The 18,838-nt window shown below is 42.3% G+C and overlaps 1 protein-coding gene across 1 annotated transcript in view; it reads right to left on the reverse strand.

The window, feature by feature from the left end:
* Positions 1 to 603: 603 nt before the first annotated feature.
* Positions 604 to 18,838, reverse strand: part of LOC128373359 (inositol polyphosphate-5-phosphatase A) — a 142,828-nt gene continuing 124,593 nt past the window's right edge. Inside the window, exons 12-16 of the mRNA XM_053333656.1 lie at positions 15,682 to 15,755; positions 5,190 to 5,301; positions 2,121 to 2,189; positions 1,380 to 1,467; positions 604 to 1,018 (exon numbers count right to left, since the gene is read on the reverse strand). Of these exons, the coding sequence (XP_053189631.1) occupies positions 1,387 to 1,467; positions 2,121 to 2,189; positions 5,190 to 5,301; positions 15,682 to 15,755 (336 nt within the window). The 3' untranslated portion in view covers positions 604 to 1,018; positions 1,380 to 1,386. The remainder of the gene's footprint in view (positions 1,019 to 1,379; positions 1,468 to 2,120; positions 2,190 to 5,189; positions 5,302 to 15,681; positions 15,756 to 18,838) is intronic.

The following is an 18,838-nucleotide window of genomic DNA, read 5'->3' on the forward strand; positions in this document are numbered from 1 at the left end:
GTCACTGTGGCTGCAGGAAGCAACCAGACAGTCGCTCTGCCTCCAGCACGCTTCAGCATAAACATTTTGGTAAGAATTATAAATTATCTCTTTTTAAAAAGTACAGTATATAAAATGAGACTCAACTGATGTGTCAGGCATGGCAGTGTGTTGTGCACACAACAACAACGACAACTCAAAAACAAAAAACAAAACAAAAAATTATATATATATCTATATATATAGATACATATATATAGATATATATCTATATATATAGAAACAGTTGAAATAAACCGAAAGGATGCATCTATTCCAACCAAAAAAAAAAAAAAAAAAAGGGACCACAAAGTTTGGTCAGAAAAGAGAACGGCACTAAAACCATCAACAACTCTATGTTATACTGTCCAATGTACAAATAAACCTAACAATATAGATATACAACTTTTTTTGCATTGCACTTTTCTTTTTTTAAAACACCTTACATACTGTATGGAAAGTAGCTTCTATACATAGAGGCATACCTAAAAATGGCGAGTACGGTGTCTAAAAGTATGTAGTAGGACTGATTTCAATTAGAGTTTTGGCAACGAGGCTGTGGCATGGAAAAAAGAGTCGTCCGTCCTTTTCTTTTTTTTTTTCTTTCTCTCCCTCTCTCTCTCTCTCTGGGGAATGGGGTTGCATGGCAACGGTGAGGTCAGCGATGTGTGTCTTGTCTGGAGCCGGGCCCTCGGGTGCTAGTCCACATCTCAACAAGTGTTTTATGGAGAGAAAACGACTGGGTTTTCGTATGAATGAGGTGTCAGGACAACTGCAACTGATCAGCACTGCTGAAAAGTTTGTGTAGGTTCTTCAGTGTAAGATTGTGCAAAGTGTGTGTGAATATATATGTGTGTGTGTGTGTGTGCATGTATGTGTGTGAGTGTGTGTGCGTGTACATATAGAAATGTGTGTGTATGTTGGTGTCCTGTTTGTTTCTCCTTGTGTTCTCATAGAGGTGCTTCACGGAATATCTTCTCCCCCCTTTGGCAACACTTCCCTGTGGAGCAAAAGAAAAGGAAAAGTTTGAGTGGTACATTGTTTTAAAGAATAAACCCAGTGTGTTCAAAGTTGAAATACAAGATGCAGCCAGTTTGTGAGTACATGTCTTAAAATGACTGCAGCATTTTAAGCAATCAGCAACCATGATGTCTGATGGTATTTATCATCAGATTAATGATAAATTACTTTGGAAAAAAAACTCTTTAAATTAAAAAAAAGAAAAGAAAAGAAAAACCAAAAAAAGAAGTTAGCAGTATTTGCCTTCAGGAACATTAGTGCAAAGTAATGAAAAATCAAGCAAATCAAAGCAAACTAGCAACAATGAGAAGAATTATAATAAAGAAAAAAATAATATTTACCACGACATCACTGCACCACACAACACTTGTGCTTATTTGCATTAGGTTTACCTGCCCCCGCTGTTATTCGGAAGGACAGGAAGACAGGCTGGTGGGGGGGACAGAGACAAATCATAGTTAGAAAAAGAAAAAAGAAAAAAGCAGTAAGAAGACTTTATTAATGCTTTTTTAGGACGTGTGTGAGTTTCTGTGAGCGCCTGTGACACACAGGTTAAACTCACACAGCAGAGCCGGGCATTTTTGGGCCCGTGTGCTAACTACATCGGACATTTTTTAAACATAGCCGGCTGTGATTTTAGCAGTAGTGTGTTGGTGGGAGGTGAGGGGCTGCCGCAGTGGCCGTCGGTGTGCTCGGGTCACATCGCACACACACACTACTGTCTGTGTCACACTAAGTAATGATGAAAGACCTGACTTAAGGCGCCTCTCTCTTTCAGCGGAAGAGCCTTCCGTCTGAGACTGAAGACGCTTTCTATACTGACCTCTCTTCTACTTTGCTTGTTTGGTTTTTTTTTTAAAGAAAGGAATTAAATGTCAATAAAATGTCATAAAAACAGATGTTGCTTTAAAATAAGTGCAGATGTGTTGAGAGAAGTCCATCCTTTTCCACTCCAGAGTGCCTGGATCACACGTGGACACTTTAATCACCACAATACACACTTATACATTCACACACATAGATAGAGATAGAGATAGAGGGAAGGGATGAGAGGAGGGTGAGCAGAGCCCCATGTGTGTTACCTTGTGGTCCCCCATGCAGACATTGGGCCCAATGTTATCATAGACTATAGACTTCTCTTCATTTTCAGGCTGCAGAGACAAAAAAACCAAAACTTGAGTACAGCAGTGAAGAAGAAACAATAAAACATCACAGTGGTTACATGAAGCCGTCCGCGTCTGTTCTCTCGCGCGCACACACACACACACACACACACACACACAGAGGACTAGCACAGTCAGCAGCAGGGTGTTTGTGTTTACACTGTACAATCATTACAGGCCCGCATCGGCTTTTATGACACATTCATGGATGAGCAATCAATGTGCGAAGCTTCATTAAACACAATTAGCAGGAAGTAGAAGTAACCTGGAGGTTGCTAAATAAACATGAGGTTCAAAACGTGTCTTTCAGGTCCACTGTAGAGGTCAAATGATAGTTTTTACTACAAGAAAATATCTGAGGAGCCAAATACTGTCATGAGCTAGAAGATGTTTGAGTTCTATGGATACTACAGAAATGTTCTCCTTATGGATCATCTTTGTAATGCAGTTGTACAGCATATATGTAAATCTCTCTTTTGACCTTCCTTTTAATAATCTTACTTTTCTCTTTTTTCCTTTGATTAATGTAACCCTCACACTGGAGAGTGTGTAGAATAAATCCCCCTCCCTCACATTTTATATTCTAATATGTATATAATGTGTATTACTTCTATACGTGTAACCTAATAAAAACCTCAAATCTAAATACTGTATGATGTCTCAGGCTTTTAGTTTGAAATTTGATAGAAGTAGCCGGGGTGAAGACTGGGGGAATTGTGACTTTTAATGGTTTATTCTACACTATTGGATTGTGTAACTATAAATACATTTAATTTACACAGAGAGAGAAAGAAATCTCAATCAGAGAGTGAAAATATATCTGCATCACTCATGTTGTTCAATGATTAATCCAACTTTTATGATGATAGATTAGATTATTTATTGATAATTTACTGAGTTGTTTCCTCTTCTTTATCACAGATTCTTTGGGAGCAGCAGCTGATTTATGACAAAACACAAGTCTCCACTGAACTGAACGCACCTTATAGAAACTGTTTTCACTTTGAAACTTGTGCCCAGAGCGGTGAGGAGAAAATGAAAAGCGGGGAGGGGGAGTAATTTACAAAGTGAGGCATTTGCCTCTGGACCAGATACACTCCCTCTGTAATCTAAGTGCCTATCTGAGGGAATCATGTTTCAATATCACTTTCTGCACACAAAGAAGCTGTTACCCACTCAGACATGAATCTGCAGACTGGAGTATAAATCATACTTGTCTGGTTGAACTAAAGACTTTTTAAACAGCCACCCAAACCCCCCTCCTCACACACACACACCCCCACCCACACACACACACACAGAAGGGTGGTGGGTGCTACCAGTTGTGAGTCGGTGAGCTGTGCTGGCGCTTCAGAAGAAAAGACACAGAGAGCTCGAGAATGAACCAACGAGTGAAATCCAAATTAACTTCAGAGCGATGCTACAGGGGGGAGCGGGGGGTCACCTCACTCTACCTTTTTCTTAGCGGGCCACGCACTGGCACCTCTCTATTTGTCTGGCAGCTGGCCCCCTCCCCTCGCAAACCCACCACTAGCAGCACCAGTACCCGAGCCGCTGCCTCCTGACTGAAGCTGCAGATACATTCATCAAACACACACTTGATAATTTACAAAGGCGGCATAAAAATTGTGGATTTTTTCGGGCTGCGTAATCTTTAGACAGATAAACAAATTACCCGGGGCCCCTCCGGCTGAGAGGGAGCGCTCGCTCGGCTAAACATTCATTACCGGCGCTCCTGGAGCCGGTGCTGCGCTGCATAGCCAGCGGGCAACCTTTGGCGTGTTAGGGCTCGGCAAGCAGAAAATAACATGATGGCGAGTTAACCGACCGTGCCATGATAGATGACGCCACGCGCCGGGCTGTTTACGGGCCCATGTCTCAACAATCTGTAACGCTCCGAGCCCCGATGAGTGTGTCTGTGTGTGTGTGTGTGCGCTCAGTGAATCATCAGCCAATCTGAGAAACACACTACCTGTCTGCATTACAAGCAATTAGCCGGTGCTTGAGGGGGAGAAAGCAAACAACGACCCGGCTTGCGTGCACGTGAATCACTTTGGACATCATTCAGACACATTGAGTGGCTGATATGTAAAAAACTAACTAACAGGAGGGGGGTGTCATCATTTTCAGCCATTGTTTTTGCTCAACTTTGCTGTAATAGACGCTTATTGTTTCAGCGGGGCTTCAGTCAGTGAAGAAGAAAGATCAGGAAGGAATTTCTCATTTGCAGCAGACAAAAGAAAGCCAAACTTCCTGAGCGGCCCCCCGCCGTGGACTGTTAGCGTACAATACACCGCCGCATCTCTTTCACACACATTAACAGATGAAAGCCTGCAAGTTACAGCTCTGAAAAGACTCTAAATTTAAAGTTCTATAGTTATAGCTCAGAATCTGAAAAATGGTTGTAAATGTGTCTTTTTTTCCTCAGAGATGATGACAAAGTTGTTGTCAGGGGTTAAAACTGGGAAAACTTTGCAGGGGCTGCGTGGTGGATTTCTAAATAATCCAGCAAACAAAATAGCGATTCAGGATTGAACAGACTGCAGCACAGACTGTAGGAGGGAGGAGGAAAGAGGGGTGGTGGGGGTGGCAGATTGGCTGCAGTTTACAATGCTGGGATGGATTTGAAGGCGAGTTTAGGGAGGGCCTGCAGGGGTTAGACTGTCGGTGGAAGGAGCACGGATCTGTGGCTTTATGAAGAAGATGAGGGGGCCCGCTGGAACTCTATAAGGGCCGGGATATATATACTGTCTTTGTGGACCCATGGCTTAGTGCTCCAAATTAATATTCACAGACACCTCATCCTTCCATCTGTGAAGTGACGGAGGAGGGAGAGGAAGGAGAGGAGGGGTAACAGTGTGGATCAAGGACGATGGAGTTGTAGATAATAGAGAGCAATGAATAAAAAGGTGTTTAGGTGACGTTTTGGTGATATCGGATGTAGGAAATCTGGATTCCATTTTTTTGGGAGTTTTGTATGAAGCTCACCTTTAAGACCAGGTCTCGGGCAGAAGAAGACATGAGGATTCGGTCACACCAGGCGGGGCATCTGGTGTTCATGTACTCCTTCCCCTGATTGCTGTCTTCACTGTACGGATAACTGAAGAGAGTAAAAAAAAACACATCAGTTAACAGCAAAACACATGTATACTAATTTGAAGTTGCATCTGAATAAAAAGGAACTTTACAATGAGAACAATAAACAGGCAGCACTTTACAAGAAGAACAAACTGCTGTACAGAGGAACGAGCCGATAAAGGACAGCCAATCAGGAAAAGCAATAACTATGATGCATATGAATCAGTCGGGCTTGCCGAGGAGCAATAAATATGAGACGTCACGTCATCCGCCTTATCTCAGAGGCACATCTAAATGTTTTCTCGAGAAAAACAGGAGGTCCATTAGTATGACCAATCATCTGAGTAATCTCTTGAATCAACACACATGGATGGCTCAATCACAGCTATCTTTCTCTGCCAACTGTACAGGTTGTGAGTGTGTGTTTGAGAGAGAGAGAGAGAGAGATGGAGGGAGGGAAATAAAAAAGAAAGAGCGGGCCAGAGGGAGATTCAGTAGCCCATATGTACAGCTACATCCCTACACGGTCATCAAAAACAGATTAGGTTTGCGGCGGGAAAATGGCCGAGAGAGATTGTGTCTCGGAACAGCAGGGAACAATCGCGTGATTTAAGCGGCGGCGGAGGAGGAGGAGGAGGAGGCGGTGAAGGAGGGGCTTGAGTCGGGCGAGGAGCCATCGAGCTGATACAGATTTACATTGTTGAGAATTCAATTTGCCCCACCGGCTCATCAAACTGCTTCAGATTTACACACCACCAATCCAATTTGTTTGTCGGGCGCTCATCAGGATGTAAGAGCGGGCTTACATACTGTAATACCAATCCAATTTGCTCCTCCGCTGCCACGCGTGCTAACCGTAGCATAACGCACACGCGCACGCACACGCACACACACACGCACACACACACACACACACAAAGTGGCTCCTCTCTCCAGGATGCAGATATCCTAATGATAAAATAAACACACATACACACACACACTCATTGTGCGTTTGATTCATCAGTCTTGCTGAGCTCTGATAGCTTAATTGGACTTTGTGCTCAGGCAGGAATGCGTTCGATGAGCATTTGTCGTGGTTGCTTTGTATGCACGCGCCTGCATTCAAATCAGCGTGAGTAACACTGATGGAGCTGCTGATGCTTCAGCTTAATGCTTTCACTAGTAAAGAAAAGCACTACTTCTCCATGTGGTTGCAGTTACCACACAGCTGGTCTAACACCAGGAAGATGTGATATGGTGAACAAGTGTGCGTGTGCGTGCGTGTGTGTGTGTGTGTGTGTGTGTATGGGGTTAAGGCAGGGGCACACACACACACACACTCTCAGAGCCCCCCCACCAGGTGTACAAACAGACCTGCCGAGAGCTACTTAGAGAAGTTCCCTGCCTCCAATTAGCATTAATAGCACTTAAACCACGGGGGGAAATGCATAAGGGCTTTTTTTTTGGTATGCTAATCAAAGGGGCTAAAGGAGTGATCCCGGGATAAAAGAGAGCATGAAGAATAGGATGAGTGAAACAGAGATAGACAGGGAGGCAGAGGAGAGGGGATAAAGACGGATCAGACAGAAAGAGGCGAAGTGAGGGTGGAAAAGAGCAAAGTCTTCAAAGGGTTGCCGGAGCTGCTTGACTTCAGGGTGGCCTGAATGCTGCTGCTGCTGCTGCTGCTGCTTCCTGAGGGACGGACCCTGGCCTTTAAACAGCCTTGTGAACAATCCTACTATCAGGCTTTAAGAGACACTCTGTTCCAGCTTTATTGACTAACAAGCCTGGGGGTCATTTTGGTGTTAAAGAGAATGAGAGAAAATCCAGTTTTCACCCCCTTCACCTCCTTCAAAACAATGAACTCCCGCCTGATGGCAAACTTCCTCAGAACACTTCGGCGACAAAACTTTGCAGTCGTTCAGTCACTTTTGATGACAGCCAGCTATTGTAAAGCTGATTAAAATACTCTACAATGGCCATTAAAGGACAATTCCTTGTCCCTGTGTATGTGTGCAGGTATAGGTTGTTCCCCCCTTCATGTTTTACCGCACCCTTCATTGGCTCCAATAGAGATAACAAGTCTTAATGCAACAGCAAACAGTGGAATGGCGCTCTGGGGCCAAAGTGATTAATGTGTCCGATTAGCGAGCTCACAAACTTATTGCGGAAGGTAAACGGTCCGAGAGGGCGTGTGGGCTGGAGGCCGTCAGCTCCTATCAGACCCTTATTGCCCACAGAAAGACTAATTACACTAATTAATGGGCCAAGCTGATAACTCCAACAATAACGTACCTGTATAGGAGGAGGGAGCTGCACTTGAAGGTATCCACCCACACACACACACACACACACACTCACACAGTATGTAGGTCCAAAATGAACATGCAAACAGACACATATAGAGCTTTACTAATTTCGGTCCAAGTGCTGATGTACCAATAAGGACTAAATTAGAAGAATACCTTTTTTTTTTTAACATGTTACAGATAAATGGAAGATTAATAGGAAAAGGAAGCAATGAACTGTTATTAGTGGATTTCTAAATCTAAGCCACAGAAGATGTGACAGTCAAAATAAAAGTAGAGTTGATTCACTACAGACAAGTTTCATAGTCTCAAACATGATGACAGCCATTCAATTGTGGTTCAAATGGCAAACAAATTATGATTAGATACAGCGCCAGTCATAACTTTGGACACACCTTCTCATTCCTTCCAATAAAGAAGTGAGTCAGAACTTTTGGCTGGTGCTGTATCTGCTAGTCTGTCCTGACAGTGATGCAACTCAACAGGACCAAAGGTGGGTTTAATAAAGTTTGCAGGTTTTCAGACATGACATATGCTATGACTCACTTTCTACACTCATAAAACAGCAAAAGTGAATTTTCACAACAGTGGGCAATGCTTCATATGTTTTATGTTATTTGCAGAATTTGTTTAGACTGAACTAATTTTGGAAGGAGAAATGGTAAAATAAAGGTTTTGCTTACAATTTAAAATAGTGGAATAACTATCACGGGAAACTCATTTGGATTTGTTGTCAACCAAGAAACCTGAGGGGAAAGAAAAATGGTACTCTGTAGGGTTTATAATCTTTGAAATAGAATTTAAGGTTAGCCGCTCCAACAAGACCAAACTGTTGAATTTGTTGTGCAGGTAAAGCATGTATAAATACAATCTTGTGAAATATGAGGCTATGTGCTGGACATCTACAATATATTAAAGTGTGCAGTCACTTCCTTTAAACATACTGTACATCCCAGAGGCCAAATTCAATATGTTTTAATTCATTTTAACTAACAATTAAATAAATGTTACAAATGTACTCAAATAAAAAAGTGATTAGAGAAAAGTTGTAGACATGACTCTGACACTAGACTGAAATATTTGTCATGCTACTTTGTCTAGCTCATAAAACAACTGATGCCTAATAAGAAGAAAACACAGTAGTGAAACCTGACCTGCTTACAGTCACCTGTTGTTTAAAATTGACATAAGAAAACTGTTTTCAGGCTTGTCCGCTCCTTCTTTTGTGTTGCTGACCACATCTCAGATGACACATGTGCAATCAAACGTCAAGAGCTCCAATCACTCATTGAAACCTCATTCATTCACACTTGTTTTGGGGTTTAATGTTTGACTTGTCTGCTGGCACATTACTTATGTGTATTCCCGGTGATGTCAGCTTGTTTGTCTCGCAACTGTAAAACTGGGCGAAGTGAGCACCGGCCCTACCTACAGTGTGTCACCCAGCCTCACCCAGCAGAGGGAGAGGCTGTCGAGACAAACATTACGTGATGTACAAGCTACCGTATCTACAACGCACGTTATTTGTACAACACTGAATGGCAAAGTCCGTTCAAACACGAAAACAATGAACAATAAAATAAGGATAGAAAATGAAGAGATCCAACAACAATAGGGCTAAAAGAAACTTCAAAACTGAAATAGTACAGTTAGGCTGCAGAGTCGACACTCCTGGCATTGACTGCTCCAGACCAGACTTCCTTGTCCCACATTCTCCTATCTCTCCATCAAAAGGTATTATCTTGTTCTAAATAATGACAAACATGTGACAGGCCAAACAGTGGGCTATTCACTTGTTCGGTATTTAATGAGGGCAATATAAACTTGGGAATATAGGTAGGGCAGGAAGCCAAAGATAAGAGTCATACTATCAGTGACATGAGGTCAAGGGTGCTAAACAGCCTCATGGGATGTTGGAGTGGCCGTGGCGAGGCTGCCATTGGCTAAAAAAGTCAGAGGCTGGGAGTTTCGAACGACTCGCTGCCTCTACAGCTATGTTTGTTTGCCGTTGTCAGGGGAGGCTTGGCAAAACACAACACACATACACACACACACACACACACACACACACACACACACACTCATACACAGATTCAAAAAGATCAGCCAAATGCTATCAATAAAGCTGAATGTTTGCTTCAGTTTGTAGAGCTGGGAGGCTCGCAGGCACAACATTGGCATAGTGCAGTACAAACAGACTGAAATGCCATCAGTAGCTCATGGCTCACAGCCTGCCGGGGTTCGGCTATTACATGTTTAGCTGCTCTAAATGAAGACGGAGACACAGATGGTCTCCGTTTAAAATCCTCTCCGTGTGAGATTGTTGTAAACAAAGCCTCCCTATTCAGTGGCATCATCTCAGACAAGAGGCAATGACACATGACAGCGGGCAATCTTCAGCTATTATTGCCACAATGGCCCCTCATCATTTTCACAGGCTCTCTAGTAGTTAGAATGATGGATGCGCTGATGGCCGTAAAACAATGTTCCTGTTCAGTAGATCAGCCTGTAACGCTGGATCCTGAGCCAACACGAGCCACACACTTACAGCGCCTCGGGCCCGCAGTGCTTTAACCCAACATTGTCGTTAAAGTACATCTGTGGTTCTCCTCAAACGGTGTCACGCGTCCAGTATAGGATGGTTGCTCGCAGCGTCGAGAACAAGAAGCCTCCTTCAATATAGGATGCAAAGAGCAGAGCTATAGGACCAATGTATTCACAGTCAAATACACAAATACACATTGAGAGAGGATGACATCATTTGTACAGGCCTACAGAGATCAGGGAAGCTGTAGAGCTGTATGAAGAGTGTTATTCACAGAACAAGGACAGTCACTGTGTACAGGAGAGCCATCTGTGTGAGCACTTCCAATGAGCTCAATACGAGTCTTGAGGAATTCTCCACCGCTCTGATAATTCACTCATATGTACTTATTAGCAGTTATGGAGGAACTGGCAGGTGGCCATTTGTGTCACCTGATCAAAAAATCTCCTCCAAAAGAGCAAAGTCATTCTGCCTGGTATCAGCTTTCAAACCTCCCCCTTTTCCTCGTTCGTGAACCTCTCAATGTTGTTGCTTTTTCCAGCAGGCGAGTCACGTTCTTTTCTTTTTTTTTTTTGGCTTGTCCTCATAGACCTGCAGCGTTTGGAAAATGTATGCTAATGTGCTAAGGGTGGTCCCAGGGTGCTTCCTTCTGGAGTTTCCTGCCAAGCACCAAACAGTGAAGACACAACTGTTTATCAGTTTCTGCCTCTTCGCTGGCCTCACCTCCTGACCCGCAGGCCACGCTCTGCTCCTCTCCTTCGTTCCATGTCTAGACTTGACAAACACAGACACATGGGACTGGAGCCATCCTTTCCCTTCTCATGCATTCCCATCATTCTGTCTATATATACTACAAGAGAAGAGCCTTAGAACAAATGAAAAAAATATAAGCTAGAGGGATAAATTGTCTGTGTGCTAGCTGATTCCTAAACAACACATTTTTGCACAGTTGGTCCACCACTTTGGAGCAGACTGAAATATCTCAACAACTATGGGACAAATTGAGTAGAGACATTCAGTCCCATAGAGGATTAATCCTACTGACTTCAGTGAACTACTGACTTAAGTGAACTACTGACTTAAGTGAACTACTGACGTTTTCTCTTGTGCCACCATGAGGTTCACGTTTGTGGTTCAATGTGAAATACTTTGACCACAATCCGATGAATTGCCATGTAATTTACAAAGAGATATTCAAGATCCCTTGAGGATATATTCCAACAACTTTGGTGATCCTGACTTTTTGTTTAACACCAACAACAGGTAAAAGCTTCCACTTATGCCATGATACTGTGTATCTGTAGGGACTGGCACTTAATCTGAGACAAGCCAAGTCTTGGTTCATGATCTCCTGACTTTTCCTCAAGTACCATCATGAAGTTGACTTCTTAGTGAGATATCTCAAAAAACTATCAGATGTATTGCTGTGAAATTTGATGCACATAATCTTAGTCCCCACAGGATGAATTGTTATAGCTCTGATATCCTGACTCTTCATCTACCACCACCATCTGGTCAAAACTTAATTTGGTCCAATACTCTTCATTTATGATCAAATACAGACCAAAACCCATGACAGTCCCATCAGCCCCAGCTCTACTTTGTGCTTAGTGCTAATTAGCAAATGTAAGCATGCTAAATAAACACAGTGGGAACATGGTAAACATTATACCTGCTAATCATTTTACAACATTTTAGAGGCTGCTAGCAGCATTTCACAGAGCTGCTAGTCATGTTTGATTATTGGTAAGTCACACTCTTTTAAATTCAGAGCAAGTCGACCACTTTTATAGCAAGCAAATGCCCAAAAGAGCCACTATGTCAGCTCAAATGAAGCAGTTGTGAGACTGTTGCTCTGTGCTCAAGCATACAGCAGCAGTAGTTGCTGAAAGAAGGGACAGGATGACTGAACGGATTCATTCTTTGTGACCAGATTTTTCCGAGCTGGTGTAGATGTTGAAAAGTCCATGCTGCCACCATCCATCCAATAATGTACTTGAATGATGTATCTAAGCAAATGCAAAAATAGCAACTGATAGTGTTTACAGTGAATTCCCAGATGTTATGTACTGTATATGTTTCCCATGGCTTCTTCCTCCATTCCAATCTTTCACTTTACTACTGATATGGGACAGCACACAGCAGTCTCCTTTTTCCACTCTTGGCTTATCCCATCTTTCCTTCCATCAACCGTATGCAATTTCCAAACCATTTCCATGCCCTGAAATCACTCATGATTTGTCCATTGATGGAGTTGTACCCCTGGTCTGATGTCACTCAAAATCTCCCTCAAAGCCCATTCCCAGTAACCATGTTACAGGCAGAATACATTCCACTGCTCCCTCATTGTCCACGGCATTTCCTCCTGAAGCTGGGGTCCCGATTCAATTTTTGCATCGATCTTGTGCAAAAAAAGGGCAAAGAAATCGGATCAGAGGAGTACTAAAAGCTTTCCCCCTAAATCAATCAAAATGCATGAATAAGTTACTTGTGCCTTAGTATGTTTTAGGGGATATTACCTTAGTTATGCCATTTCAAATATGAAATCAAAAGTACAATAATGTATAGTAAAACTTACCATTATTTTCAGTCAAATGGCCATGCTGCAGCTTATGTAAAGATAACGACCCTAATGGCTGGTTGCAGTCTCATACATTACACATGATGGAGAAACTGTGTAAATAAATGAGTGGTTTCTGATTAATAGACTAATCTATTCTCCTGCAGTACACCGGTTGAGAAATCTGTGTATGACTGCATGTGTGTGCATACGAGCGGTCCCGCGGCCTATCGGTGCACGGCAGCCGACTGGCTCCAGGTCCAACTGTGACAAGGCCCGGGCAAATTCCTCACCTCGGTGCGCGAGTAGTTAGACTTGTCACGGGCAACTTTGACAGACGACTTTTTGAAAGTAGAGCGATATGCTTTTTTTTTTTGTTTTTTTACAGCTTGCAGCCTCTGCAACGATGCACGGAGAAAAATTCAAGTGTGTAAATACAGAGGCCGAAATGTAAGACGGCAAAAAACTGGACATCTGTTCCAAAAAGTGTAAGTAATAGCTGCTGGATGGGGATGATTCAGCTGTACTTGTCTGCTAAAAAGCTGGAGATACAATTTTCTTCATGATGGCTGCTGCCACGTGTGTACATCAGTAGCAAGAACCAATCAGTCAGTTTGTGTTACCCAGTCCTTCGTTCATCCTTGACAGCCTGTCTCATTTTGTGACAACTTCTTACGCACCAGCGAACAACAGACAGAATTAACTTGCAGATTAAATGTTTGTGACTAGTATTGATTTATAGATTTGAACAAAAGTGAGCCGTGTGTGTGAATGCGTGAGTGTGTGTGTGTGTGTCAGTGAGGGTGTGTTTTGATGGCCTGCATTAAAAAGAGTAATAACCTCACAGATGGCGAGGGGCTGGTCCGGAGCAGGCTATGTGATGGAGAACAATCGTTGAGGCTTGATTGCTCAAGGAGCACAAGGCAGACCTGACAGGGGGAGGGGTTCCAGTACATATATGTGTGTGTGTGTGTGTGTGTGTGCGTGGGGTGTGTATATGTGGAAAGTGGGAGGAGGGGGTTGTTTAAGTTTAACTAGGCCGTTGCTACCCATTACAGGGCTGACAATGATGTGGTTTGTCGCGCACACAGAGTAGATCAAATCAAATTTCATATGCTGCTCCCGGGTTTCATCTATTTGATTCATCATCACCTCAAGTATGTGGAAATCATTTGTATTCTAACACAGCAGCACATTCATTCCTCCCTGTGGAGAGATGATTCAGTATTATATGGATAGGTGCAAAAGTCAGCCAGTGTAAAAGGACAATAAATCCACCTGTCACTTATGCAAAGTGATGTAAATGGGGTCCCTGATTAAGACACAGAGTCATTTAAAAAACAGGGACTGGCAGAACCTTGACATACGCACTCACACACCTACTCAGTCTCAAAGTCTCACACTCAGTCTTACACATGTGCGCACACACACGATAACTCAATCTCAAGCTCACACTCAGAGCTGCTCACACACATACACAGTCTATGTATCCCAAGCTCTCTTTCTCTCTCTCTCTCTTTTACACACACACACACACACACACACACGCACACACTAAAATCCCCCGCCGCCCTGCGCCTGCCACTAGAGCAGTTTATCAAGTAATTATTGTTTGATTACAGCGTTTCATTATCTGCACTGATTGAGTCACAACCGACGGCAAAGGTCAAGCGCCATTAACGCGCTGCTCCCGAAACATATTTCCACACCGGCCGCGTGTTTGCCCTCCCTCTCCTCTGAAAGGGCTAATTGCAAATGCATTTGTTTGAGGAAGAGGAGAGGAGACCACCCGCTCCAATCTCCCCCAAGTCCCACTGAGACAGAATATCAATGCCGCCCAAAGCGTTCTCACGACAACGCACGCACCATGCACACACGCTTATGAAAAAAACATACACAAGGGAGCAGTTTGGGGCCATATCCAATCATACTTAACAACTGATACCCATCAAACACACATCCAGCAGCTCTCATAAAACCATTTTGGAACAATAAGGAGGTGATTGACTCTTGATTGTACATAATAACAATGAGTCCTAGTGGCCAGGATTGGCCGACCCCTCTATGCCTCACATGCAGACTGTCGGGAGACACTACAAGTTACCTGTGTTCCCTAAATGCCTCACATTTAGGCTCTTGGTAGTCACTACAATTTACTGATGTTCCATAAATACCTCACATGCAGCTGAACTTTTTCAATTCATTCTCTATGGCAGTGCTTATCAACAACTTCAATGTAGGCAGAGTGGGGCTGTCTGTATTTCCATTCGTTGACTCCATTGGCAGATGCAACAATGTTTATGATGTATTTTTAAATATTTCTCCGAAATCCCTAATCCAAACAACTTTACACTCAACACTGCACATCCTTAGATCCTCAACAATACTCCTGCCAAGTTTGAAATCTGTCCAATGAATGGTTGTGGAGATATGCAAAGGACATACATACACAGAGATTCCTTTCTTTAGTAGAGAGATGTGACTTAGCCTAAATAAATCATTTAAAATGCCATTGAATGATCTCAAAAATGCATGTGACAGGGAGTGATGAGGGTTCTTCTGAATATTGGATATAGATTGAATTAAATTAATTCCTTCCTGTACAGGAGCTATTTTCTTAAGTCTGGTGGCTGCAGCTGGGCCAAAATCACTAGCCAATTATGTACTTGCATGCTTTATATCCTACTAATATTCAGGAAGTCTGAAAGTTCTGTGGTGGTAAATTTAAGACTTTAATACACTTGAACATTTAGTTAGACAGAATCTTAGCCAAATAACCTCTGACAGGAAATGACATCTTACTTATATCAAATATAACATTTAATCAAGGCCTAGACCTGCACGATATCACATTTTAACAATCCTGGATGTTTGAATCCTGGAAAATTTGAGACCTGACATCACTGGGAAAATGTCGGACAGTAGCAGAACATGGGACAGTAGTGTAGCATTGTAGTTATTAGGAGTGTGACAGTCCAGGGTGTGCTGCGTGTGATGGGTCCATACCTGGGTGGGAAAGAGATCTCCAGTTCATGCAGCCGATCCTTGAACACCGACAGCTCTTTGTCATACTCTAAAAGCTGTGAAAAGAAAAAACAGTCAATTTCCAGCTCTGCCCGATATTCACTGTGTTGTCGTGAAAATATTCCCTTATCCTGAACTTTAAAAGCGGATTGTTGACAACAACCATCATTCCATTTTCATATATATGTTTGTCCTTGATTTAATAACAGAAGTGTATGTGTCAGTATTGAGAGTTCAGGTTTGTCTTTGGTAAAAACAGGTAGTTCAACAAACAGATACATGCTAAGACAAACTTTATTCTTACCTTGTCTTATTCAGACAGCTTTGTTTGATTACTTGCACAGCAATGATTAGTCGATTGAAAGAGAATTCATTGGCAACCATTTTGATAATCAATGACTCATTTAAGCAAATTTTCAAGAAAACTGCAGAACTCTTGATGGTTCCAGCTTCTTAAATATGAGAATTTGCTGCTTTCCCTTGTTAGACATTGTGATTGACATTTTCAAGAATTATCCACAGTTTTAAAGACTAAATAAGACGATCATCTACAGATCAATCCACAATAAAAAAAACCCTTAGTTGTAGCTCTTGATGTCAGAAGAATAGGACTGATGAACTCCAAAGTCAAAACCCTTCTCACAACAAGCTCCAATCTCACTGAGATGTGGATTTTAATAAGCTGAATGAGAGTTGATGATACTGTCTTTCAGCTCATCCAGTGCAATCCATTTACCCAACACTGTTAAGAATTGACAGCAGTTGACCAGTTGTGTGTGTGTGTTCCCAGCCCTGTCCTACTGGGGGTCTACCTCTCCACACTGACAGTGCATCCACACACACTTCATCAATCATGTCTCCTCACCCAGCTGTATTCACTCACTAGAGTCTACACACACATTTCCCCCAATTTCCCCCCTTTCACAAAACCCATAAATCATTAGTGAGAAGTGCAATTAGCAGCTTCTTGTACACATTAATTATCTGGGAGATGAACAGGTAGCTAGGGCACCTGCATGACTGCCTCCCTGAGAGATTGACAGTGACGTTTCCCAGCAACCCTCCCATACCCTCGGAGGACCTCGGCTAAGCCCGCCCTATCCTTTCAGGGAGGAAGACATCAGAAGGGAGCCGAGACATGTTCGTTTAGTGCTAAATTGGGCCTTTGTACATGTTTCAAACAGCGGGCTACAATTATGGCCTAATGAAGACCTCATCCTAGATGGGAAGAGTCTGACAGCAGCTGTATAGGCTGCTTGACGTTAATGGCATTACATTGGTGTATTACACGCAGCGATATGTTGATAGGTACATAATGAAATATTCACAGAGATGATGCGGTACACAGGGGGAATATTTGGAAGGGTGTTCTCCCAAAGCGGAGACAATGGGGGAGGGGTGGATGTCATATGAGTATAATTATATCAGTGGAAGGTAACTACTGTTTTCCATCTACACTGACATATTCATGCTATAAGTATAAGTCCAGCATGCGCCTTGACGATGGCGCTCTCGGTGTGTTTATGTGTGTGTGTGTGTGTGTATGTGTGTGTGTATGTTTGATTATTGTGTTTCAGTGGTGTAGAACAGTGGCCATTACTTCCAGGCAGAGGGGCCTCCCAGTCGGAGTCTCGGAGGTTCAGGAGGGCAGATGTGCCGCATTCATCAAACTCACACTGCCGGGGTCACAGGAGAGACTCACACACTGTGGATGAGGGATGGCAGAGCAGGGGATGCAACCCCACGCTCCACTGTGCACCCCATCTCACCATCCACCCACTGATACCTTCTTTAAGTGTGTGTGCATGTTATAGTTTGTCCAATGTTGTATTTTTAAGGCTAATATCAATGTTTTAGTATTTTAAAAAATTGGATAATTACTGTAATTACTTGAATATAAAATGATTTTTCTGGAAAAAAGTGGGGGTTGTATTATATTTGAGGTACTCACACTATCAGATATCCTTTTTCGAGAAGGTTAGTGGAAAAGCAGCTCCAACAAAGAGTGATGCGTTATGGGTTGTTTGTAGCCTTAATGTTGCCTATGGGATTTTGTGATGGCTCATGTAGCTTGCTTGAACTGGAGATAAATCCCTGCTGAGTGAAACAAGTCGAAAGCATGTTTCGAAATGTTTTCTGCAGAAACGGACAGAAGCCTTAAGTAGTCAAGAATTACTGTTGTATCACAGAATATCCTGATAATGACTCCAAGAAGACTTCTGGCCCATTTCCGGAGCCTGACAGTAGAACACATTAGGTATGTGACTAACACACAGAATGGTCAAGCTGCGTGAATGTAGGATTTACTTTCTGCTTTAATGAGAGTATTCAGTGTCACAATTTGCACAAGAGTAAAGACTTTGAAGATGAGGACTATTGTTGGACTAAGAGTACCTTTGGGAAACCTTCCCAGCATAACTAGACTGTGTTTTGTAGTCATCGTATATTATAGCAAATACAGTAAATATGTTATGTAAGGGTTAGTGTTATAATATTTTAGCATAAACAAACTTTTTTTCATAAGGAGCCCTTACATTTGTTTTATTAAAATTGTAATTTTATATTTGAAAAATAAACTTGTCAGTACTCTGTGGTGTGAATAACCACTAACATATCTTTGGTATTTCGGTCACCACATATACCAATTTCAATGTAACTGTAGTAAACTAATATTTGCCATTAATATATTATTATATTATTGTGCATGTGTGTGTGTGTGTGTGTGTGTGTGTGTGTGTGTGTGTGTGTGTGTGTGCGATCGACATAGAAAATAGGAAAACAGAAATGGTGGAGAGTAAAAATGCATGCAAGAAGATATTAAGTAATCTATTACACTAGTATAATAGTGAAACCTCATTTGAATATTTAAAAATTTTGTTAACACTATATACTGGATGTACACATGTATCTATATACTCACATGTGTGAATGTTTAAGGCAGGGGGGTCAAAATAATTTTAGTTCAAGAGTCACACATTCAGCCCGATTTGATCTTATGTGGTAATTAATATACAATATATGTAATACAACTTAAACCATTTATTTACAAAACAGATGAACAGTCTGAGCAATTTCTACAATATTATGTCTCAGTTGTTTATCGATTATTTGCACGCTGCTGATTGACAACATTTTGCAC

The sequence above is a fragment of the Scomber japonicus genome, chromosome 14 (assembly GCF_027409825.1).
Source record: "Scomber japonicus isolate fScoJap1 chromosome 14, fScoJap1.pri, whole genome shotgun sequence".
NCBI classification, from domain to species: Eukaryota; Metazoa; Chordata; class Actinopteri; order Scombriformes; family Scombridae; genus Scomber; species Scomber japonicus.